General features: G+C 39.0%; 1 protein-coding gene across 26 annotated transcripts in view; it reads right to left on the bottom strand.

Moving 5' to 3' along the window:
- Positions 1-22,681, bottom strand: part of LOC113098631 (collagen alpha-1(XXV) chain-like) — a 564,810-nt gene that overhangs the window by 229,521 nt on the left and 312,608 nt on the right. For 24 of the 26 annotated variants that reach the window (XR_003289116.1, XR_003289115.1, XM_026263668.1 and 21 more), the window contains 2 exons: positions 22,603-22,674; positions 18,153-18,269 (listed from right to left, as the gene is read on the bottom strand). Coding sequence is in view for 24 of the 26 variants with exons in the window: in XM_026263668.1 (XP_026119453.1) it covers positions 18,153-18,269; positions 22,603-22,674 (189 nt within the window). In the remaining 2 variants the exon portion in view is untranslated. The remainder of the gene's footprint in view (positions 1-18,152; positions 18,270-22,602; positions 22,675-22,681) is intronic. The other 2 variants (XM_026263674.1, XM_026263677.1) reach the window with 1 other exon arrangement.

The raw sequence follows: 22,681 nt of genomic DNA, 5'->3' as shown, positions 1-22,681 counted from the left end.
GAGGAACAGTTCCACTCATTCTCTACTATAGGAGAGGAAGAATTGTATAAACTTGTTAAATCATCTAAACCAACAACATGTATGTTAGACCCTATACCATCTAAGCTCCTAAAAGAGGTGCTTCCAGAAGTCATAGATCCTCTTCTGACCATTATTAATTCCTCACTGTCATTAGGATATGTCCCCAAAACCTTCAAACTGGCTGTTATTAAGCCTCTCATCAAAAAAACACAACTTGACCCCAAATAACTAGTTAATTATAGACCAATCTCGATTCTCCCTCTAGATACTAGAAAAGGCGGTATCCTCACAATTATATTCCTTCTTAGAGAAAAATGGTATATGTGACCCGTCACGGAAACCAGTGACACAAGTCGGCAGCACAACTTTCAAGCAAAATGAGAAAGAAGCGTTTTTTTTTTTTTTTTTTTTTTTTTAAATTGGTGATTTTTGTTTTTTTGCAGAATCTTTTAGTTGATATCACAAAGAAGCCTCTCCGTGTTTGAGATAGCAGTATTGGTATATTTAAAAGCCTACATTTTGAGGTTGAAATCAGCTAGTTTGTCTGAGATTCTAGCACGCAGTATACGTATATAGACAACTGCAAGAGTGTGTCTGCCTCCTGAACAATGTTAGGTAGGTTATTCCAGAGTTTAGGCACCAAATAGGAAAAGGATCTGCCGCCCGCAGTTGATTTTGATATTCTAGGTATTATCAAATTGCCTTTTTAAGAACGTAGCGGACGTAGAGGATTATAATGTAAAAGGAGCTCATTCAAATACTGAGGTGCTAAACCATTCAGGGCTTTATAAGTAATAAGCAATATTTTAAAATCTATACAATGTTTGATAGGGAGCCAGTGCAGTGTTGACAGGACCAGGATAATATTGTCATACTTCCTGGTTCTAGTAAGAACTCTTGCTGCTGCATTTTGGACTAGCTGTAGTTTGTTTACTAAGCGTGCAGAACAACCACCCAATAAAGCATTACAATAATCTAACCTTGAAGTCATAAATGCACGGATTAACATTTCCGCATTTGACATTGAGAGCATAGGCCGTAATTTAGATATATTTTTGAGATGGAAAAATGCAGTTTTACAAATGATAGAAACGTGGCTTTCTAAGGAAAGATTGCGATCAAATAGCACACCTAGGTTCCTAACTGATGACGAAGAATTGACAGAGCAACCATCAAGTCTTAGACAGTGTTCTAGGTTATTACAAGCGGAGTTTTTAGGTCCTATAATTAACACCTCTGTTTTTTCAGAATTTAGCAGTAAGAAATTACTCGTCATCCAACTTTTTATATCGACTATGCATTCCATTAGTTTTTCAAATTGGTGTGTTTCACCGGGCCGCGAAGAAATATAGAGCTGAGTATCATCAGCATAACAGTGAAAGCTAACACCATGTTTCCTGATGATATCTCCCAAGGGTAACATATAAAGCGTGAAGAGTAGTGGCCCTAGTACTGAGCCTTGAGGTACTCCATACTGCACTTGTGATCAATGTGATACATCTTCATTCACTGCTACGAACTGATGGCGGTCATATAAGTACGATTTAAGCCATGCTAATGCACTTCCACTGATGCCAAAAAAGTGCTCAAGTCTATGCAAAAGAATGTTGTGGTCAATTGTGTCAAACGCAAAACAAAGATCTAATAAAACTAATAGAGAGATACACCCACAATCAAATGATAAGAGCAGATTATTTGTAACTCTAAGGAGTGCAGTCTCAGTACTATGATACGGTCTAAATCCTGACTGGAAATCCTTACATATACCCTTTTTCTCTAAGAAGGAATATAATTGTGAGGATACCACCTTTTCTAGTATCTTGGACAGAAAAGGGAGATTCGAGATTGGTCTATAATTAACTAGTTCTTTGGGGTCAAGTTGTGTTTTTTTTTATGAGAGTGTTGTGTTTACAGACAACAACCCCCTAAGTCATTTGGCGTCAGCTAAACTTGGCCCTACAGAACAGCGCTGGACTGTGTGGGGGCGGCGCTTGTGTGGCGGCCATGGAGATCTTGTGCAGGAGGAAGTGTTTGTCCGTGTTTATGTCTATCGTGTGGTGCGATTATGAAAATAACCTACTCCAGAGATGAACTACTAAACATCAGTGCGACATCATCCCTTAGTTGCCGCCCTGATTTGCAGGATCTTCATTCGGATATCCTCAGAATCTCAACGGATTGTAGCCCATACAAACACTCGAGAGCTCGTCCATAGAGCTCGTCCAGCAGAGCGAGGGGTAATCGAGCCGGCTGCCGTCGCCGTTTGGAGAAGAAAGGGTTCAGTGCACCCATACCTGGACTAGTACTGGCTAACGTGAGATCACTCAGCAACAAACTGGATGAGCTCCAACTTCGGTTGGAGACGGATAAGGATTATTCCGATATTGCTGCATTCTGCTTGACGGAAACCTGGCTTCACTCCAATATTCCTGACTCGGCGGTTAACCTACACGGCTCTTTAGAGTGGACCGCGATGCAACAGCCAACGGGAAAACAAAAGGCGGAAGTGTCTGCTTTTATAGCGAGTGGTTCAGCGATTTAACAGTCATTGCTGAATTATGTTCCCCCGATCTGGAATTGCTGGCCATACACTGCAAACCTTTTTACTCACCTAGGGAAATATCATCCATTATCCTTGCATGTGTTTACGTTCAGCCACAGGCTCATGCCGACACAGCTCAGCAGCTTTTAGCTGATCATATTACAGAAGTGGAGAATAAGTTCCCTAACTCCATTGTAATTGTCATGGGTGATTTCAACCACACTGATCTGAGATCTGAACTTCCAAAATACCATCAGTTATTGCGCTGTGCTACCAGGGGAGAACGGAATCTTGATCACTGCTATTCTTCCATCAAAGAAGCAAATCATGCTTGTGCGCGCGTGCCTCTAGGCAATGGCGATCATGCTGTGATTAAACTCATCCCCACATACCGGCCTCTACTCAAAAGACAAAAACCGATTAAGAGGGTTGTACAGAAATGGACACCCGCTGCAATTGAAACACTACAAGCCTGTTTTGACCCTACAGACTGGAGAACTATTAAATTGGAATGCAATAACTTTGATGATTATGTAGACACATGCTCGTCCTATATCTACTTCTGTGAGGAACTTTGCATTCGCAGACAATCTATTGTCATTTATGGGAATAGTAAGCCATAGTTCAATAAGGAAGTAAGGCTACGGAGGAGAGAGAAGGAGGTGGCTCACAGGAGCAGAGACAAGGCTGCCTACACCAAGGCCAAATACACACTCAGCAAAGCCATCCAGCATGCTAAGAGGCTGTATAAGGCCAGGATTGAACAACAGGTCGGAGATAAGAACATCAGAGCTGTCTGGAAGGGCCTACAATCTGCCACGGACTACAAAAAGCACCCCCACCAGCCTCCAACGACCCCAATCTACCAGATAAGTTCAAAGTGTTTTGCACTAGGTTCGAAGCCCCGCGTGGGTCCCCCCACTCTACCCCCCCTCCTCCACAGCAAACTGACCCATCTGAATATTCACCCCCTCCTCTGCTCATGGATTACAGACTTTCTCACCAACAGGACTCAGTATGTCAGGCTGGGCCCACATCTCTCACAGCCCTGCACAGTGAACACTGGTGCTCCCCAAGGTTGTGTCGGTCCCCTTTGTTATTCTCACTGTACACCAACGACTGCACCTCTGGAGGCCCTTCTGTCAAAACCATCAAATATGGGAACGACACCACCATAATAGGCCTCATCTTCAACAACGACGAGTCAGCCTACCGCAAAGAGGTCAGTCTCCTGGTGTCCTGGTGTGCAGTCAGTAACCTGGAGTTTAACATCAACAAAACAGTTGGGATGATAGTGGATTTCCACAAAAAGCCCCCGACTCATCTTCCTTTGGTCATCAATAACTCATCTGTGTCTGTGGTAGAGCACTTCAAGTTCCTGGGCACAACCATCACTAACACACTCAAATGGGACAATAACATCTCCCAACTAGTTAATAAAGGCCAGCAGTGTCTGTTCTTCCTCCTCCGCCTGAAAGGACTATGGCTCAGTCCCCCCATGATGGTACAATTCTACAGAGCGGTCACTGAGATTGTGCTAACATCCTCCCTCACAGTCTGGTTTGCCTCTGCGTCAGCCCACACAAAGGCCAGGCTACAAAGAGTCATCTGGGCAGCAGAGCAGATCATCGGCTGCCCCCTGCACCCCATTATGGACCTGTACAGCTCCAGGTCCATTAACAGAGCTGTGAAGATTGCGGCTGACCCCTCTCATCCTGCCAAAAGTCTGTTTAATCTTCTCCACTCTGGAAAGCAGTATAAGGCCTTTTTGCCCACAACATCACGCCACCGCCACAGTTTTTTCCCCCAAGCAATAGCCCTCCTAAATGATTCTTAAATCTTGGAATTCATGGCACTTTATTTATTATTTAACTCATCACTTTTTACATTCCTGCAGGTATTGCTACCTAGCACACTGTGTATGGAGGTGCTTACCTCGCTGCATCAAGATCATGGGCATCAAGGAATTGAGCGCAACACAGAGTTAGTCAGGCAGCTGTTATTGGCCTAGTTTGGCTTTGCAGGTAGCTCAGTGGTGTAGTGAGTGTGAGTGATTCCAAGTGGCCAAGGACATAAAGCCCGCTGCCCCGGAGCTTCATGGGTCAATTGCTGGCATCCAGGCCTAACGAGATTTTGGCAATTGATTTCACGATCCTCGAGCCATCTCGGACAGGGATAGAAAATATATTAGTGATGACCGACATCTTCACCAAATACAGTATGGCTGTCCCTACTCGGGACCAGAGGGCCGAGACCATTGTTGGAATGTTGGTGGTGGAGTGGTATTACAAGTTCGGGGCCGCAATTTTGAGTCTTGTCTGATGCAACAGCTGTGTGCCTTGTATAACATTCAAAGGTCTCGTACTACACCTTATCACCCAGCGGGAAATGGTCAATGTGAGAGATTAAATTGTACGTTACATAATCCCTTGCATACCCTCCCAGTGTCAAAGAAACAAGATTGGGTGTCTTGTCTCCCACAGTTGTTGTTCTAATTCCACTCCCCACCAGTCCACCGGTGAGACGCCCTATTTCCTGATGTTTGGGCAGGAACCCGGGCTCCCTGTGGTTTTCCTTCTTGGTAGGGTCCAGGAGGCGGAGGCAAAATTAAGCATTGCTTGGTAATTGGTCAACAAAGTATTGATAGTTGTGTAAATATTGTCATAACAGTGGTCTGTAGTTTTGGTTGATTGTAATCCATTACATACATTTCTATCAAAGTTATGGCATTATCATGACAAATTTGTTCTGACACAGTTTAACTCTAAGATCTTGTCATATTTTATAACCATTTTACAAGCGATAGCAAATAAACTGTGATATTGTGAGAAATGTTGAAGGTGTCTGAATAAATGTAGGTTTGATTGTATATGTAATTTTTTATATTGAAGACTATCCAGTGCTATTTTAAATTAAATTATTCGGTTTCTGTACCTGGACACCTACAAACTTGAAAAAAAAAAATTAAACATTGTATAAATAGCACAAATAAATAAAAATAACGAATAACGAACATAAAAATTAAACAATTTCAAATTGCTGACCCCAGCTACGGCCTTGGACCTGTGTATAGTATCTTTAATAAAATCATTGGGTGAGATTCCCAGGGTGGCGTAGTCAGGCAATTTTAACCCTCTGGGTCGTTAATTCATCTAAGTTCACTTAATTCATACCTTCCCTCTGCCATCTGGCCACACTAGCATTTTAAATACAGTTGCTCCTTTACGCTTAAAGGTGCCATATGCAAAAACTGAGGTAAAAATATCCATAACATGACCTACACGCATCAAAAGAATGAGAAGAAATAAGGGCGATGATGTCATTAAAAAAATGTCAAGTTATAGTGCTGCAGAGATATCAACCTTAATTAGCATTAGCATTACTAGCCCCGGCCCGACAGGTGTCGTAATACCAGTTTCGGCCATGGGAGGCGGTATGTGGGCAACATAACCACCCGCCAACCTACAATACACGAATAACTCGCACGGCTTGTGGGAGTGTACTTGAACCTAATGTCAATCATGTGGAAAGTACAGCCTACTAGTTCATTTCAGTTAAGGGAAGAGAGCGTCACCCGCTACAGGGAAACAACCGCGCTCGGAAACACAAATCAAGAGTAAACATCAGCACTGCTTTTATTCACTGGAGACAACTGATGGACCTGAAAGAAATGAGGTTCGACTCCGATCTTACAACATTTCTTTTGGATTGGTAAGTTAGATGCTGTTAGTATTTCGCTAGAAGTTTGTTTTATATGTTTGTGTATTTGTTTTCGGGAAGTTATAACATAGAAATGTATCGAAGGCTGTTCGATAAACGTGCTAATGTTAGCGTTGGCTAACCGTAGCTGCGTTTGACAATTAGCTAGCTATAACTTAACGTTACCCATTTTATTAAATAGGGCTGTGCATGTCTTTACTCATGTACATCTCATCAGGAAAGACGCTCCTGTAATTAGAAGCATATCTCCAGCACGTGTGTTCAAATCAGGGCTGCCAGGTTTTCACAACAAATCCTGCCCAGTTGCTTCTCAAAACTAGCAGAAGGTTCCCCGATAAAACATTGCTTCCCGGGGTTAAAATATACGTTTTTTAGCAGGGTTGCCTTGGTATAATTCGCATTTTAGGGGCTAAAGATCACATTATTTGTATTGGGGTCGCTGCGACCCGCAGACATGAAAAACAACCACCACAGACTTGGCAACACTGGTTGGCATTTACTACACAGAGCCGTAATCCACTGACAATCTACACAAAATCGATGTTAAAATCGCAGGCGATTCTTTGTCGATTTTGAAAGCGATTTTGTGTTAGTTGTCGGTAGACTACGGCTCTGTGTAGTAACTGCCGCTCCACCTGAACCAGTGTTGCCAAGTCTGCGGTTGTTTTTCATGTCCGCGGTTTGAAGCAATCACAATACCAATAACGTGATATTTAGCCCCTAAAATGCTATTTTTACCAGGGAAACCCTTCCCAAAAATTTATATTTTAACCCCGGGAAGCAATTTTTATCTGGGAACCTCCCGGAAACGCGATTGGGCTAGTTTTGGACTAGTTTTAAGAATCAACTGGGCAGGATTTGTTGTGAAAACCTGGCAACCCTGATCTGAACGCACAGGCTGGAGATATACTTCTAATTACAGGAGCGTCTTTACTGATGAGAGGTGCATGAAAATCGCATTCGATTTTTTGCACAGCCCTATTATTATATCATAACTAACCTGCTCTGTCTAGTCTGTTGGTCTCCGTGTCGTCTTTGCTTCGTGGTTTTTCTGTGCGTGAAAAAAATTATGTGTGGCGTGAAAGCGTTTAACCATCATTTTGCATTATTGACACACTGTTTTGCTAATGAATGTTGTTCAGTTGCTTTGACGCAGTGTATTTTGTTTAAAGCGCTATATAAATAAAGGTGACTTGACTTGACTTGACACCCCTCACAAACTGCAAACAAGGTCCTTAAGTTTGTTTAAACATTTAGCTGTAGCTGAGACCCTGAGGCAATTATTTTACACACAGTTTTGGGAAAGTTACTATGGAATTGTCATTGGTTATAGATTACAAGTTACCCTATATATAATCTAAAAGGTAGTGTAACTATTTCAATTTCTTTAACAAAGTAATGTAACTAATTTGAAACATGTGAACTGGCCAGAGTTAACATTAGAGTAGGACTCAACAATTGATGACTGTCACACTTTCAAAATCCTTCATCACTTAAATTAGTATTGTTCTGAGATTAAATACATATTTTAAAACACAAAAAGATAGTTTAATAGCTTTAAACTAAATTAAAATTAAATTTAAATTAAAGATATTGTTTTTGAAATCAAGTTTTTGCAAAGCTATGAAGAGGAAAGCCATGGCATACAACAATGGGTTGGTAAACAATTCTACATAAAAATAAATATACATCACCCAAATAATTATGAAATATCTAAAATTAAATCTGTATGTGTGTGAAAACTGCAATCGTTAACATTTTCATAACTGCACTTTTTTTCTCAGTAACTGTAACGGATTACGATTACATTTATTCTGCAATTAAATTACATAATTTAGATATATGTAACTAGCCCCCGCAGAAATGTATTATAGAAATGCAGTAAGATAAAACTCTGGAGGCATGATTGACCAACGAAGTTTAGTCCAACGAAGCAATAAGGTTGTAATATGGATCATAATTCCTTTGTTTACATTTCAGTTCTTCAGCGACAGAACTGTTTGTGTCTGTTATGGAATAACTCACGGTCGGAAACTGCGTCTTGGCAGTAAAAAAATGGCATGGTTTTGCAGTGTACAGTGTCACAAACAGAATGAGACGATCCACCGTAAAAAAAGAATGAATGATAGTCGAAAGATAGTATATTTGAATTTTGGCGCTCCCTCGTGGCGCGCTCTGAGGCACTTTTCTGCTGATGGAGGCGGAACTTATAGCGATCGCTATTTTCTTTGTTTCGTTTATTCTTCAACAGTTTTTGTATATCTTAAAGTGTGTTTTATGTTGGATGTGAATGTATCTGCATGATTACCATCTGTTTGAGTGCAAATCAGCGCAAATCAGCTCGCTATTACTGCATGATCACGGCTATCAAAATGAACGCGTCTATACGAATAGAGAGAGTGGATTATTTACTTTGGCACATTTGTGTTATTACCATCTGTATAAGTGGCCATCAGCACATCAGCACTTATTTGGATCATAATTCATATATGCTGCATTTCTAGCAATATCAGGATTTTCTGTAACTGGCAAACAAAGATAAATCTTTTTATAAATTTTTTCTTGTTATTCTTATTTTTCTTACTTGAATTATTCTTATTGTATTTTTCTAGTGCTCAAATAAATCACTTATATGATGTCTATGTTTCTGTCTAGTGTTTTATAAATGGAAAAAAACTATGCAGTAGTATGTTTAATGACTAAATAGTTTGTAGAAACCTTCAATGCTGTTGGTAAATATATATATATATATTTGGGGGGTGTAGACAGTCTAAAAAAAAATAAATAAAAAAAAAAAAATTATTTGCAGGAGGCTCATTTTTCATGAAATCTTATTCAGATTTGAAATAGAAGCTCATGAGACATGTGACTTTCAACCCATTACTTTTCTAGATTGCTCCAGGTATCATTTAATGTATTTTCATATCAAATAAAAAAATATTTAAGTGTGGTAAAAAACATTTCAAGGCACTTCAGTGTCTATAACTTTTAATATTTTTGAGCATTATCAAATCTAGTTGATAGAAAATTAAAGCCCAAAGGGTCTTCTTTCCAAAGACACCAAAATTATGTTTGTAACACACTGAAGTAGGAAACTGTTACAATTATAAGTTTGGTAGAGCACTTTCAGCTGTGAGTCCCATAATGGGGGGTGCTGGCTAACAGGTTAAAATCACCAACTATTAAAACTTTATTTGCAGCCAGAACTAACTCGGTGTCACGACCAGTGATACAAGGATTCACGAGAGAGAACCAATTGCAAGTACGTCTTTATTAAGGGGTAATCCAAAGAGAATAAACAGTCCAGGCATGAGTCGTAACCAAAACATCAATCCAAACATAAAGCAAACAAGAACACAAGACAAGGGCACGAAGTGACGGACATGAATTAAACAAGGACTCCGTGACACTTGCTAAGACAGACCGGGTTAAATACACAAGGAGAGACAAACGCTAATGGGAAATTGACAGTGATGATTGGTAACTAGTGACAGCTGGGTGCAATAATTAAGCAGAGAACGTGAGGAATGTGATTCATAAAGTGACAGACACCATGGGGAAGGAGGACACCTAGTGGATTTCCCCGGGAACACACTGTTACAATCGATCCGCCATCTTACTAATCCCTACCAGCAGAGAGCACCATTGAGTTTCATTCAAACCGCTGTTCTAAAATAACTCGATTTGAAGCTGATCAGTCAAACGGGACTCGTTTTTATGTTATGTGTAATAAAGTAATGTTTACTTCAGATGTCATCTGCAGTGTTTACGGTCGTGGCCGTCTGAATGTTTATCATGTTCATGATGCTCACTACTGTAATGAACGTAGCTTTTTAATAAGTAGGGGAAATTCCCGACATTCAAAAAATAACCGTTTACATGCCTAGGGTGTTCGTATTGTAATAATGTACAGTGATACTTCATATTTATAAACACTGACTCGTTAGGTGATGTTTTCTCATTAAAATCATACAAATTCCTATTAATTCAATGGAACGTTTTCTTACAATAGGCGCCACCAATATGGTGGCGCGGCAGCTTCACTTCAATGACGTCATGAGCAATCCAGTTCTATAATATAGATCAGTGGAGGGTCATCGGTGACTAGCCCTGATTTTGGAGGGTCATCGGTGACTAGCCCTGACTCTGAAGGGTCCACGAACACCTGAGTCGACTCTGGAGAGTTCACTGGAACCTGAGTCGACTCTGGAGAGTTCACTGGAACCTGAATCGACTCTGGAGGGTCAACTGGAACCTGACTCGGCTCTGGAGGGTCAACTGGAACCTGACTCGGCTCTGGAGGGTCAACTGGAACCTGACTCGGCTCTGGAGAGTTCACTGGGATCTGACTCGACTCTGGAGGGTCAACTGGAACCTGACTCGACTCTGGAGAGTTCACTGGAACCTCACTCACTAGTGAAAGCTGGGTGCAATAATTAAGCAGACAACGTGAGGAATGTGATTATTAATAAAGTGACAGACACCATGGGGAAGGAGGACACCTAGTGGATTCCCAGGGAACACAACCCAGACACTGTGACACTCAGATGTAAAATCACCAAACTCTTTAATAAAGTCTGTATGGTGCCCTGGTGGCCTGTATACAGTAGCCATTACAAAAATAACTGGGGATATATCATTTGTTTCTCTGGATAATGTTATATAAAGCACCATTACTTCAAACGAGTTATACTTGAAGCCAGTCCTCTGAGAAATCCTGACAACGTTGTTATAAATTGAAGCAACACCTCCACCTTTGCCTTTTAGACGCGGCTCATCTTTATAACGGTAATCTTGGGGGGTGGACTCATTTAAAATAATGTAGTCATCAGGTTTTAGCCAGGTTTCTGTCAAACAGAGTACAACTATATTATGATCAGTGATCATATTATTTACAAAAAGTGTTTTCGTAGAAAGGGATCTGATATTCAATAAGCCAAGCTTTAATTGAACCTCAAATAACTGTAAATCTTAACTTGGTTTGGACGTTTTTTGTATTTTCTAGTTCGGGGAACAGACACAGTCTCTATAGTGTGATATCTAGTAGAAAGAGCCTCTATGTGCTGAGAATTAGCTGACCTCTGTGACGTGAGACAGCTAGCAGATTGTCGGTTTATCCAATCTGTCTGCTTCCTGACCTGGTCCCCAGTTAGTCAATTATAAACACTAAATTTATTTGCCATATTTCTAGAGAGAAGAGTGGCGCCACCCCAGGACGGATACAGACCATCTCTTTTCAACAGGTTAGGTCTGCCCCAAAAGCTCGTCCAATTGAGTGATGACAATCTGCTATGCATTATTAGTGTCTGACATCATGCTTGCAAGTTCACACACCTCTTTAAAGGGTGGGGGGTGGGGTGGTGAAATGCTTGTTTCTACTCAATATTCTGTTAATCTTGAGTACCTATAGAGTAGTACTGCATCCTTCATAACTCCAAAAAGTCTTTAGTTTTATTATATTTATAAGAGAAAGATAGTCTGTACCGTTTTTTCCCGGAAAAACACGAGCGGCTGGACGCGTGACGTGTGGGCGGAGCTAAAGAATCATGAGCATGCGTAAGCTTTTGCGTTGAGAGCGTCTGGAAACTGTGACATTACCGTGAGGAAAAAACCATCATCCAAAACAAACCATGGCTAACAGTCAGATTCAGCCATATATTTATGATCCAGAATCAGATCCAGAGGCTGAAATTGAACAAGAGCAGCAGCAGCAACGACTACAGTAGGACGTCTCTATGTAGTATGTATTGAAACTGTATATATTTGCTTAGCGGTTTTGGAAAATGACTAAGTTCCACTTTATGTCGTCTGTTTTTTTATTTATTTTTTAAGGTGGACATGTGGAAAGTGCAGTTTGATGCCAACAACACATGTTGTTTACTTGATGTGCTTACGCGCCGATAGTTAAGTTAACAACACAGATATTTGAAGCAGTTTTACTCACCACCTGCGGTTCCAACACAGGATCGTGACCCTTTTTCGTTGAGACTGCATTATCCTTAAGAAATAAACGATATGCAAATCCGGCGTCAAACTGGGCCTTGTTTGTAAAACAAGCATCTTCGAAATGCAGGGAACAAACAAAAACACTTGCACAACTCCGTTGATGCTCTGTAAAAATAAACTCCATCCACTGGTCCCTTAATGCTGTTTTTTTTTTTTTTTTGGTAATCTGTGCAGGGTTGTCTTGCCCTGGCAACCAAAAACACACTTCTTTTGTGACATTTCGCTCTCTCGCTCTGGTCAGTGAATGTCTCTGCTCTGCTCTACGGGAGCACACTCTCTTCCGGGAGAAGTGCCCTTAGGACCCATATAAGGAAATTCCGCTCCATCTAACGTCACACAGACCCATACTCGAAAAAAACTTTCAGAAACTTGTGACGAACCGGAAGGAGTATTTTTGGAATAAAAATACTCCTTCAAATGTACAACTTAATTTTTGAAACTTTGTCCATGTTTAGCATGGGAATCCAAGTCTTTAACAGTGTAAAAAACTCAGTATGCATGAAATAGCATTTCACCCCCCCTTAAATGTTATTTTTAGTGATCTCCGACTGGTGAAGTCGAACATCATTAGCGCCGGCATGAATAACAATCTTACTGTATTTACGTTTAGCATTAGCCAGCACTTTTAAATTTGCCAAGATGTCAGGCGCTCTGGCTTCGGGTAAACATTTGACTATGGTGGCTGGTGTCTCTATATTCACGTTCCGTACAATAGAATTACCAATAACAAGAGCACTTTCATCAGGTTTCTCAGTGGGTGCATCACTGAGTGGGGAGAACCTGTTTAATGTTTTGATCGGAACAGAAGAGCGGTGTTTCCACGACTACGCTGCCTCACTGTCAAATCAATTCAAGTCAAGTCACCTTTATTAATATAGCACTTTAAACAAAATACATTGCGTCAAAGCAACTGAACAACATTCATTAGGAAAACAGTGTGTCAATAATGCAAAATGATAGCTAAAGGCAGTTCATCATTGAATTCAGTGATGTCATCTCTGTTCAATTAAATAGTGTTTGTGCATTTATTTGCAATCAAGTCAACGATATCGCTGTAGATGAAATGACCCCAACTAAACCTTGGGAGAAACCAAGCTCAGTTAGGGGGCCAGTTCTCCTCTGACCAGATGAAACTAGTAGTTCAATTCCTGGCTGCAGCAAAGTCAGATTGTGCAGATTGTGTCACCCAGTTGCCCTGCTGCAGGGACTCTGTTGCCGGAACCGAACAATGTTACAGGAATCCCTGAGCTAGATGCATCCAAAGCCGTATCTAGAGCCCAAACATTCTTACTGTCCTAAATTAAAGTTTGGATGCATGTCTGTAATTCTGAAATCTTCTCTGTCAGCCTAACTATTTCCCTGCATTTATCACATGTGAATCCCTCATCTGCGACAGAGATAGATAAACTGTACATGTGAAAAGAGGTGCAAATAACAATAGCAGGAGAAGCCACCTTGCTTGATGAAATATTCTTACCAAAGTTGTTTGAAGAACTTTTGAAAAACTGGAGCAAGAGAGAGGAGAGGAGAAAAGAAAACAGCGATAGGTTCGAATTAAAACGCTAATGAGAAGCTAACGAGTGCTAATGCAGGTGTACTGCACTCACGGATATAAAATAAAAGTGAATGATCAAAGTGAATCTGATAAGATTGATCGATAATATTAGAAATATGGTGTGAATTAAGTTATATGTTATCACTTTAAAAAACAGAGAGTGATAGTAAGATAAAGATTCTAGAGAGAAAAAAAACAGCTATACGGAGCTATGATTAGTTACAGCAAGGCCAGCAGGAAGTAGAGAAAACACTGTCCAACAGCGATACCCGCAGTCAGGGAGGGTCTCCAGCACTAAGCCTCAGGGAGGGTCTCGGTCAGCCACATTAAAAAAGTTAACAGCTTAAGTAATTTGTGGATTAATGCGTATTGGAGACGCGAACTGTTTAAAACGATTCCATTCGATTTGGTGAACTGATTCAAAAAGATCAGGTTGCATCGAATGATTCGTTCGCGAACCAGATATCACAAACTGCTTTGTTTTGAACTCTATCACAACAGAAGACAATGCTGAATAAAGTCGTTATTTTGTATTTTTGGACCAAAATGTATTTTCGATGCTTCAAAAAATTCTAACTGACCCTCTGATGTCACATGGACTACTTTGATGATGTTTTTCTTACCTTTCTGGACATGTACAGTATACCGTTCACACAGCTTCAATGGAGGGTCTGAGAGCTCTCGGACTAAATCTAAAATATCTTAAACTGTGTTCCAAAGATAAATGGAGGTCTTACGGGTTTGAAACAACATGTGGGTAAGTTATTAATGACATAATTTTGCTATTTGGGTGAACTATCCCTTTAATGTATGATGGTAGTAGCAGAATGAATTTGGAAGGGTACAAAATAATCTTGGCAACAAATATTCAAGAAAATGGCACCAAATTCATTAGAAAGCACTTCATATTGGATCAGGACAATGACCCAAAACACCCTGCCAGTTCAGTCTCCAGATTTAAATCCATTCATTTCACCAGCTGAAGAGGAGACTAAAGATAGAAACAGTTGCAATTGCCTGTATTAAAGGCTGGGGAAAGCATTTTTGAGAGGAAGCAATTTTGTCTTTACTGTTTCAATACTTATATAGGGCACTGTGTGTATATATATATATATATTAGTGGTGGGCATAGATTAATTTTTTTTATCTAGATTAATCTCACTGTAATCTTGTAATTAATCTAGATTAATCTAGATTAAAATGGCTCATTTGAATTCTGTCGAAGGCATTCAGAATATCTATGCTACCTAAATAAAATAATGACTAAAAGTAATGTTAAATCTTTGAGAACAGGTTTCTCAAGACAGGTTGTGCATTAGACCAGGGGCTCATCTCCTGTTTCAAAATTGCATCACAAACTGCTTGAGAAAGCTGTAAACGAATTCAATTTTGTCTTTACTGTTTCAATACTTATATAGGGCACTGTGTGTATATATATATATATATTAGTGGTGGGCATAGATTATTTTTTTTTATCTAGATTAATCTCACTGTAATCTTGTAATTAATCTAGATTAATCTAGATTAAAATGGCTCATTTGAATTCTGTCGAAGGCATTCAGAATATCTATGCTACCTAAATAAAATAATGACTAAAAGTAATGTTAAATCTTTGAGAACAGGTTTCTCAAGACAGGTTGTGCATTAGACCAGGGGCTCATCTCCTGTTTCAAAATTGCATCACAAACTGCTTGAGAAAGCTGTAAACGAATTCCAGATTGCACAAGGTGCAAACAAGGTTACAAAGTAACGCGTTAGAGTACTCTAATTACTTTTTTCCTGAAATGTGTAACGTAATGCGTTAGTTTTGTGCGTAAGTAATCAGTAACTTCGTTATTTTTTTTAAAAAGTAATCCGTTATTTTAAGGAAAGGAAAATCCCGACTGCAGCCTGTTTTTTGTCAGACAGTAGGCCTAGGTCTACTGTGCCACCTGCGGATGTATCAGCGGAGCCGAAGCTCTGTGATCGTAAAGTCAATGGCTGTGATACGTCTGTGCCCTGCACCTGACCCTGTGTGTGTGGGTTTTTTTTTCTCCCGGCAAGATGGCAGAGAGGACAGCGTTTGGTTTATGGAAGTACGCACATTATTTTCAATTTGTCAACGAAAAAGAAAAGAACATAACGGTAAAATGCACACTCTGTGAGCATGGGCAGAGTTCCCCCCCAGACCAGAGCCAATTAATGCCGGTCTTGTGCTTTGAAAAATAAAAATAAATACAGAATTCATATTTTCTAATTTTGTCCTATCTTATAATTTTTGTGGATATAATGAGTAGGTTTAGAATTAATTATTTTTAATTACTATATTGAAAAATAAGCTTATTTTGGTGGACTTCAAAGTATCGCGGTAAGTTACGTGAGTGGACTCTCTTCTCGTTCTGTTCCCGCTTTAGTCTACATGCTAAATAAACAAAATGGACATTCGTCTTTTTTTTTATAAACCCACTAGTAAAAGTGTGGAGTTTTCTAACTCTGGCACTTCAACCATCAATTCCACTGCTGCTTCTGACACAGCAAAATTCATCTGCATTGTTAATCCTTATGATTTTTTATTTAAAAAATTCACAAGAATGTATCCTTTCATTGGATAATAAGAATTTAAAACGGAGGGGAAATATCATTATGAAATTAATGTTTTTCTCAAATATTCGTTGGACACAATTATTAGCACCCCTAGAAATTCTTATGAGTAAAATATCTCTGAAGTATATTCCCATTCATATTCACAATTTTGAGCACTCCAGCATGATTATAAACATGAAATTATCCAGCCATTGCTTCCTGTTTCACAGAAATATAAAGTGGAGGGAAAACAAAGCCCAAATGCCCTTAATCATCCATCACAATCAGAAAAACCAAAGAGTATATTTCTGATGTGCAGCAAAAGATAATTGAGCTTCACAAATTGGTGAAGTGGCTTTAAGAAAAGAGCTAGAGCAGTGACAATTCCCATTTTCACCATCAGGACAATAATTAAGAATTTCCAATCAACAGAAAATGTTAGAAAACTGCCTGAAAGAGGACGTGTGTCTATATCGTCCTAATGCATGGTGAGGAGGTCAGTTTGAGTGGCTAAAGACTTTCCAAGGATCACAGCTGGAGAATTGCAGAAAATAGTTGAGTTTCTGGTTCAGAAAACCTTTTAAAAAATTGTCAAACACAACCTACATCAACACATGTTGTTTGGGAGGGTTTCAAGAAAAATTCTCCTAGCTCATCCAAAAACAAACTAAAGCATATTCAGTTATCAGACATGACTGGAACTTCAAATGGGACTGGCTTATATGATCAGATGAAACAAAAAATGAGCTTTTTAGCAGTAAAAACTCAAGATGGGTTTGGTGAAAACAGGGATAAAAAGTACCCCATGTGTACAATGAAATATACAGCTGTATTTTTGATGTTGTTGGCCTATATTTCTGCTGGAGGTCCTGGACATCTTGTTTACACACATGGCATCATGGATTCTATTAAATACCAACAGATAAAAAATCAAAAAGTGACTGACTCTGTTAGAAATCTTATAATGGGCCATGTTTGGATCATTCACCCGTACAATAATCCAAACACAAACCTCAAAAACAACACCGAAATGGGTCACTGAGCTCAAAACCAAGCTTCTGCTATAGCCATTCCAGTCCTCTGACCTGAACCCTACAGAAAATGAGAGGAGTGAACTGAAGAGGAGAAGCTGGGAATCTGAAGGGTCTGGAGTGATTCTGGATTAAGGAATGGTCTCTGATCTCTTGTCAGGTGTTCTCTAACCTCATCAGGCATTATAGGAGACAGTTTTGAGCTGTTAAACTGGCAAATGGAGGTTTAAAAAATAATTCAATAAAAGGGTGCCATTAAATGTGGCCAATTTTTATTAGAGAAAAACATTTATTTCATAATGATATTTCCCCCCCTTTTTAAATTCTTATTATCCAATGAAAGGATACATTGTGAATTTTTCAAATAAAATATCAAAAGCATTAACAATGCAGATTAATTTTCACAGCCTTATTTGATCATATTTGCCAAGGGTGCCAATATTTGTGGGCATGACTGTATATATATATATATATATATATATATATATATATATATATATATATATATATATATATATATATATATATTTTTTTTTTTTTTTTTTTAATATTTATTTATTTATTTATTTATTTATTTTACATGTCTGGTTTTCTGAGAATAAAAGTATTTAATACTTCCATATTCCCAAGGTACATGGTGCAAATTAACAATTGAAAGTCCTGGTACATTTGTAAGGATGATCCTTCAACATGCTCTGCTTTTAGATATACTTACAGGGAGCCCTGGGACTCCCCGAGGACCGTCTTTTCCTGTGTCCCCTGGTGGTCCCCTGGGGCCTGGGGGGCCTGGAGGTCCAGGAGGCCCTGGGGGCCCTGCTTGACCCTGGTCACCCTGTGAAAGTAAAATTGTAAATATGTTAAACATTAATTTAAATCAAATAATAAAACATACATAAATGTTTGTATGCAGTATGCAGGGGAGAAGACTGAAAGGTCAATAAAAACTTGTATACTAGTTGTATAACATAAAGTTGTATCAACTAAATGCTACTCTCAGCAGCATTGACAGCATCGGTATGTGTGAACACATTATACCTCTGCTTGCATATTTTAAACTTCTAAAACTACTTCAAAAAAATAATAATAATAATAATATTATGCTGATATATCGCAAAGATTCTTCATGGTAACATTTTACAATACTTTTCTGTCATTAATAACTTCACAAGATCACATGAGTAATGCAGTATTACAATTTTAGTAACTACTATTAACTAACAAACTGATTAATAAATATCAAGTAATGCTAAGTCCAATGTGGTAGTTTACTATTAGCTCATAGGTAACTACTACTATTTTATCCATTTAGAGAATTACAAAGAAATACTGTATACAGGTTCATATGAATAATGCATAATTCATAATTTAAGGAATCATATGATGCAATTTCAAATGTTCCTTTCTCTTTGGGGTGTTAGAAGCTGATTGTGCATAGACTAAAGTTACAAAACTAAAGATACCTAAAGTTACAAAACCAAAGAGATATTCTTTATTACAGTTAAGACTCTGCCACGCCACCGACCATTAAAGCTTGTCAACATATTCTGTTACACCAAATACACAAAATAATTATCTTTAAATTATCTTTATGATAATCTTAAATTATCTTTATGATTCAATCATTTCTCTTCTCTTCTTAATCCACCTCCACCTCCTTCTCCATCGACTCTTACAGCTGACGACTTTGCAGTATTCTTCAAAAATAAGGCAAGAACCATCAGTGACCAATTCTCCAAACTGAGACTGAGGATAACTTCACATCGACTAATGCACACTCTCTCTCCTCCTTCTTTCCACTCTCTTTCCAAACTTATCCTGTCCAATCATCCTACTACTTGTCCAATATATCCGATCCACACTCACATACTTCAAGCTATTTCTTCTTCAGTCATACCTTCACTTTCTCACATTATCAACTTCTCTCTTCGCTCTGGAACATTTCCCTCAGCATTTATGCAGGCTCGCGTAAGCCCACTGTTTAAGAAACCATCTCTAAATCCAGCACTTCTAGAAAACTACAGACCGGTATCCCTTCTTCCATTCATTGCAAAGACACTTGAGTGAGCGGTGTTCAACCAACTCTCTATGTTTCTTGTACAGAACAACCTACTGGACAGCAACCAATCTAGCTTCAAAAGCAGCCACTTAACTGAGACTGCCCTGCTCTCGGTTACTGAAGCCCTGTGACTGGCAAGAGCAGCATCAAAATCCTCAGTACTCATCTTGCTGGATCTGTCTGCTGCTTTTGACACCATGAATCACCAGATTCTCCTGTCCACCCTCAGAAAGATGGGCGTCTCTGGAGCCGCACTCCTGTGGTTTAAGTCCTACCTCTTCTATAGATCCTTCAGGGTGTTTTGGAGGGGTGAATTTCCGAAGTCACAACAACTTGCTACAGGGGTTCCTCAAGGCTCAGTACTTGGACCACTTCTCTTCTCCATCTACATGACGTCATTTGTATCTGTCATTCAGAGGCATGGCTTTTGCTATGCTGATGACACTCAACTCTACTTTTCATTTGAACCAGATGACCCGACGGCACTGTTGGGAACGTTACTTTAAAAAAAGTAATTAGTTATAGTTACTCACTACTTGTTCCAAAAAGTAACTGAGTTAGTAACTGAATTACTCTATAATCAAAAGGTAACTCGTTACCAGGGAAAGTAAATATTTGCGTTTACTGATATATTTGCTTATATCTCCACCTTGAAAATGCCAACTTTTCATCGGATTGCTCCCGACTCGCCATCTCTTCTGCTGCTGCTCTGGCGTTTGTGTGTGTGTGTGTGTGTTTGATGCCGCTGGCATAAAAACACTGGCGCTGATTGGCTACCATGAAACACATGACTCTGCCTTAGCCAACCATAATCGCTTATCTCGTTATTAACCCACCTCCTCACTCGCTGTGTGAGCCAGGGGTGTGTTCGGATTGCATAGTTTATTAAATGAATGCATAGTAACGCACCGCATTTAACGTCCAGTAATGTTAACGCCGTTATAACGACGGGAAAAGTAATTAGTTAGATTACCCCGTTACTGAAAAAATAACGTCGTTACCTAACGCCATTCTTTTAAACGGCATTATTCCAAACACTGCCCAACGGTAGTTGCTAGCATTGCAGCCTGTCTGAGTGACATTTCTAGCTGGATGAATGACCATCACCTTCAGCTCAACCTTACTAAGTGGTGGTTCCAGCTAATCCATCCTTTCATCCTAACTTCTCTATACAGCTGGGTTTGTCAACCATAACTAGTTCCAGGACAGCCAGAAACCTAGAAGTTGTGATGGATCATCAGTTAAGCTTCACAGACAATATTGCTACAACGACCCGGTCCTGCAAATTTGCCTTATACAACATTAGGAAGATTAGACGCTTCCTGTCAGAGCAAGCCACCCAACTTCTTGACCAAGCCCTTGTTCTCTCCAGACTGGATTATTGTAATACTCTCCTAGTGGGCCTTCCTGCATGCACTATCAAGCCTCTGCAACTGACCCAGAATGCAGCAGCAGGGGTTGTTTTCAATGAGCCAAAAAAAGCTCACATTACTCCTCTCCTCATTAGGTTACACTGGCTACCAGTAGCGGCTCGCATCAAATTCAAGGTACTGATGCTTACCTACAAGACGACCACCGGCACGGTACCAACATACCTAAACTCTTTAGTTCATTCTTATGTGCCCTCCAGAAGTTTGTGCTCTGCAAGTGAACGACGCTTTGTGGTACAATCCCAAAGAGGTTCAAAATCACTCTCACAGACCTTTTTCCTGGACTGTGCCTAGCTGGTGGAATGACCTCCCAATCTCAATTTGAACAGCTTCTGAACAGCTTTTGAGTCTTCTCTCATTTTCCAAAAAACATCTAATCTTTTTAATCTCATCTTTTTGCCAGCACTTAACCAACTAATACTAGCACTTACCTTTTATTTTCTTGTCTACCATATTCTTGAGAAAAAAAGAAAAAAAAACTGGCTTAATGTTCTGTACTTGACTAACTAAGACTTGTCATTGCACTTGTATACTGTTGTTGTTCCCTTGTTGGTCTGATTGCTTAAATTGTTCTCATTTGCAAGTCGCTTTGGATAAAAGCATCTGCTAAATGATTAAATGCAAATGTAAAATAAATATATATATATATATATATATATATATATATATATATATATATATATATATATATATATATATATATCACATTGACATCACATGACCCCTTTAATTCTAAATTGAGAGTCATGGTATCCCATTAGTAATGACTTAAGAATTAACAAATCCTTCAAAATTAATTATTATTAATATATTAATATTGGACAGTAATGACTCAAGTGTTACTACATCCTTATAAAGGAACTACTGATTATTTGGATCACTTTTCTTAAGTGAAGATCATGCTAACTTCCTAAGAATGACTGAAGTCATTGTAAACTTTTGAGTTTTTGTAAGATTCTGAATAGTTATACCTTCTGATAGATTTGGTAACACTTAACTAAATATAATAGGTTACTATGATCTTCACTTTAGAATACTGATCCAAATAATTAGTAATTCCTTTAGAAGGATGTAGTAACACTTGAGTCTTTATCCAAAACCTTATATATACACTTAAAAAGCTTAAAATGGCTTCAGTCAATATTAGGGAGCTATCATGCCTTTCACTTTAAAATACTGATCCAAATAATAAGTAAATAATGGGTTTGGTAATATTACTAATACAAGAGCAACTAGTAATACTAGAATAATACTAGTCTTTATTAGTTGGATACCATGGCCTTCTCTTTAGAATTAATTATATATTTTGTATTATTCACATTAATCATGAACCTGTATATAGTAGTTCTTAGTAGTTCCCTGAAATGAAGAAAAAAGTTACTGATTAGCTAATAGTGAACTACCACTTTCAACTGAGCACTGTTGTTTACTGTAGTTCGTTAATCAAGGTTTATTGTTAGTTAATAGTAGTCATTTGTTCTTGTGTATATTCATTAATGATGGAACAGTATTCTAATGTGTTACCCATCATTCTTACTGTTTCATACATTTTTATAGTTACTAGTCCAGCTGAGCACAGAGGTTAAAGCTGAATAATGGAAAGCAAATGCTGGACCAAAGAGGAGAAGCCCAGTCTTTTGGAGCAGTGATAAAGAGAACAGAATGAGGACAAGCACTACCTTAATGAGTCGACGTTTAATGAGTTGCTGATCAGCAGAAAGAAAGCCATGATTTATCTTAGGGAAGACCATCTGAGAA

The sequence above is a fragment of the Carassius auratus genome, unplaced genomic scaffold (genome assembly GCF_003368295.1).
Source record: "Carassius auratus strain Wakin unplaced genomic scaffold, ASM336829v1 scaf_tig00216597, whole genome shotgun sequence".
Lineage (NCBI taxonomy): Eukaryota > Metazoa > Chordata > Actinopteri > Cypriniformes > Cyprinidae > Carassius > Carassius auratus.
Note: the sequence above shows the minus strand (reverse complement) of the source record. Positions and strands in the feature narration are given on the sequence as shown.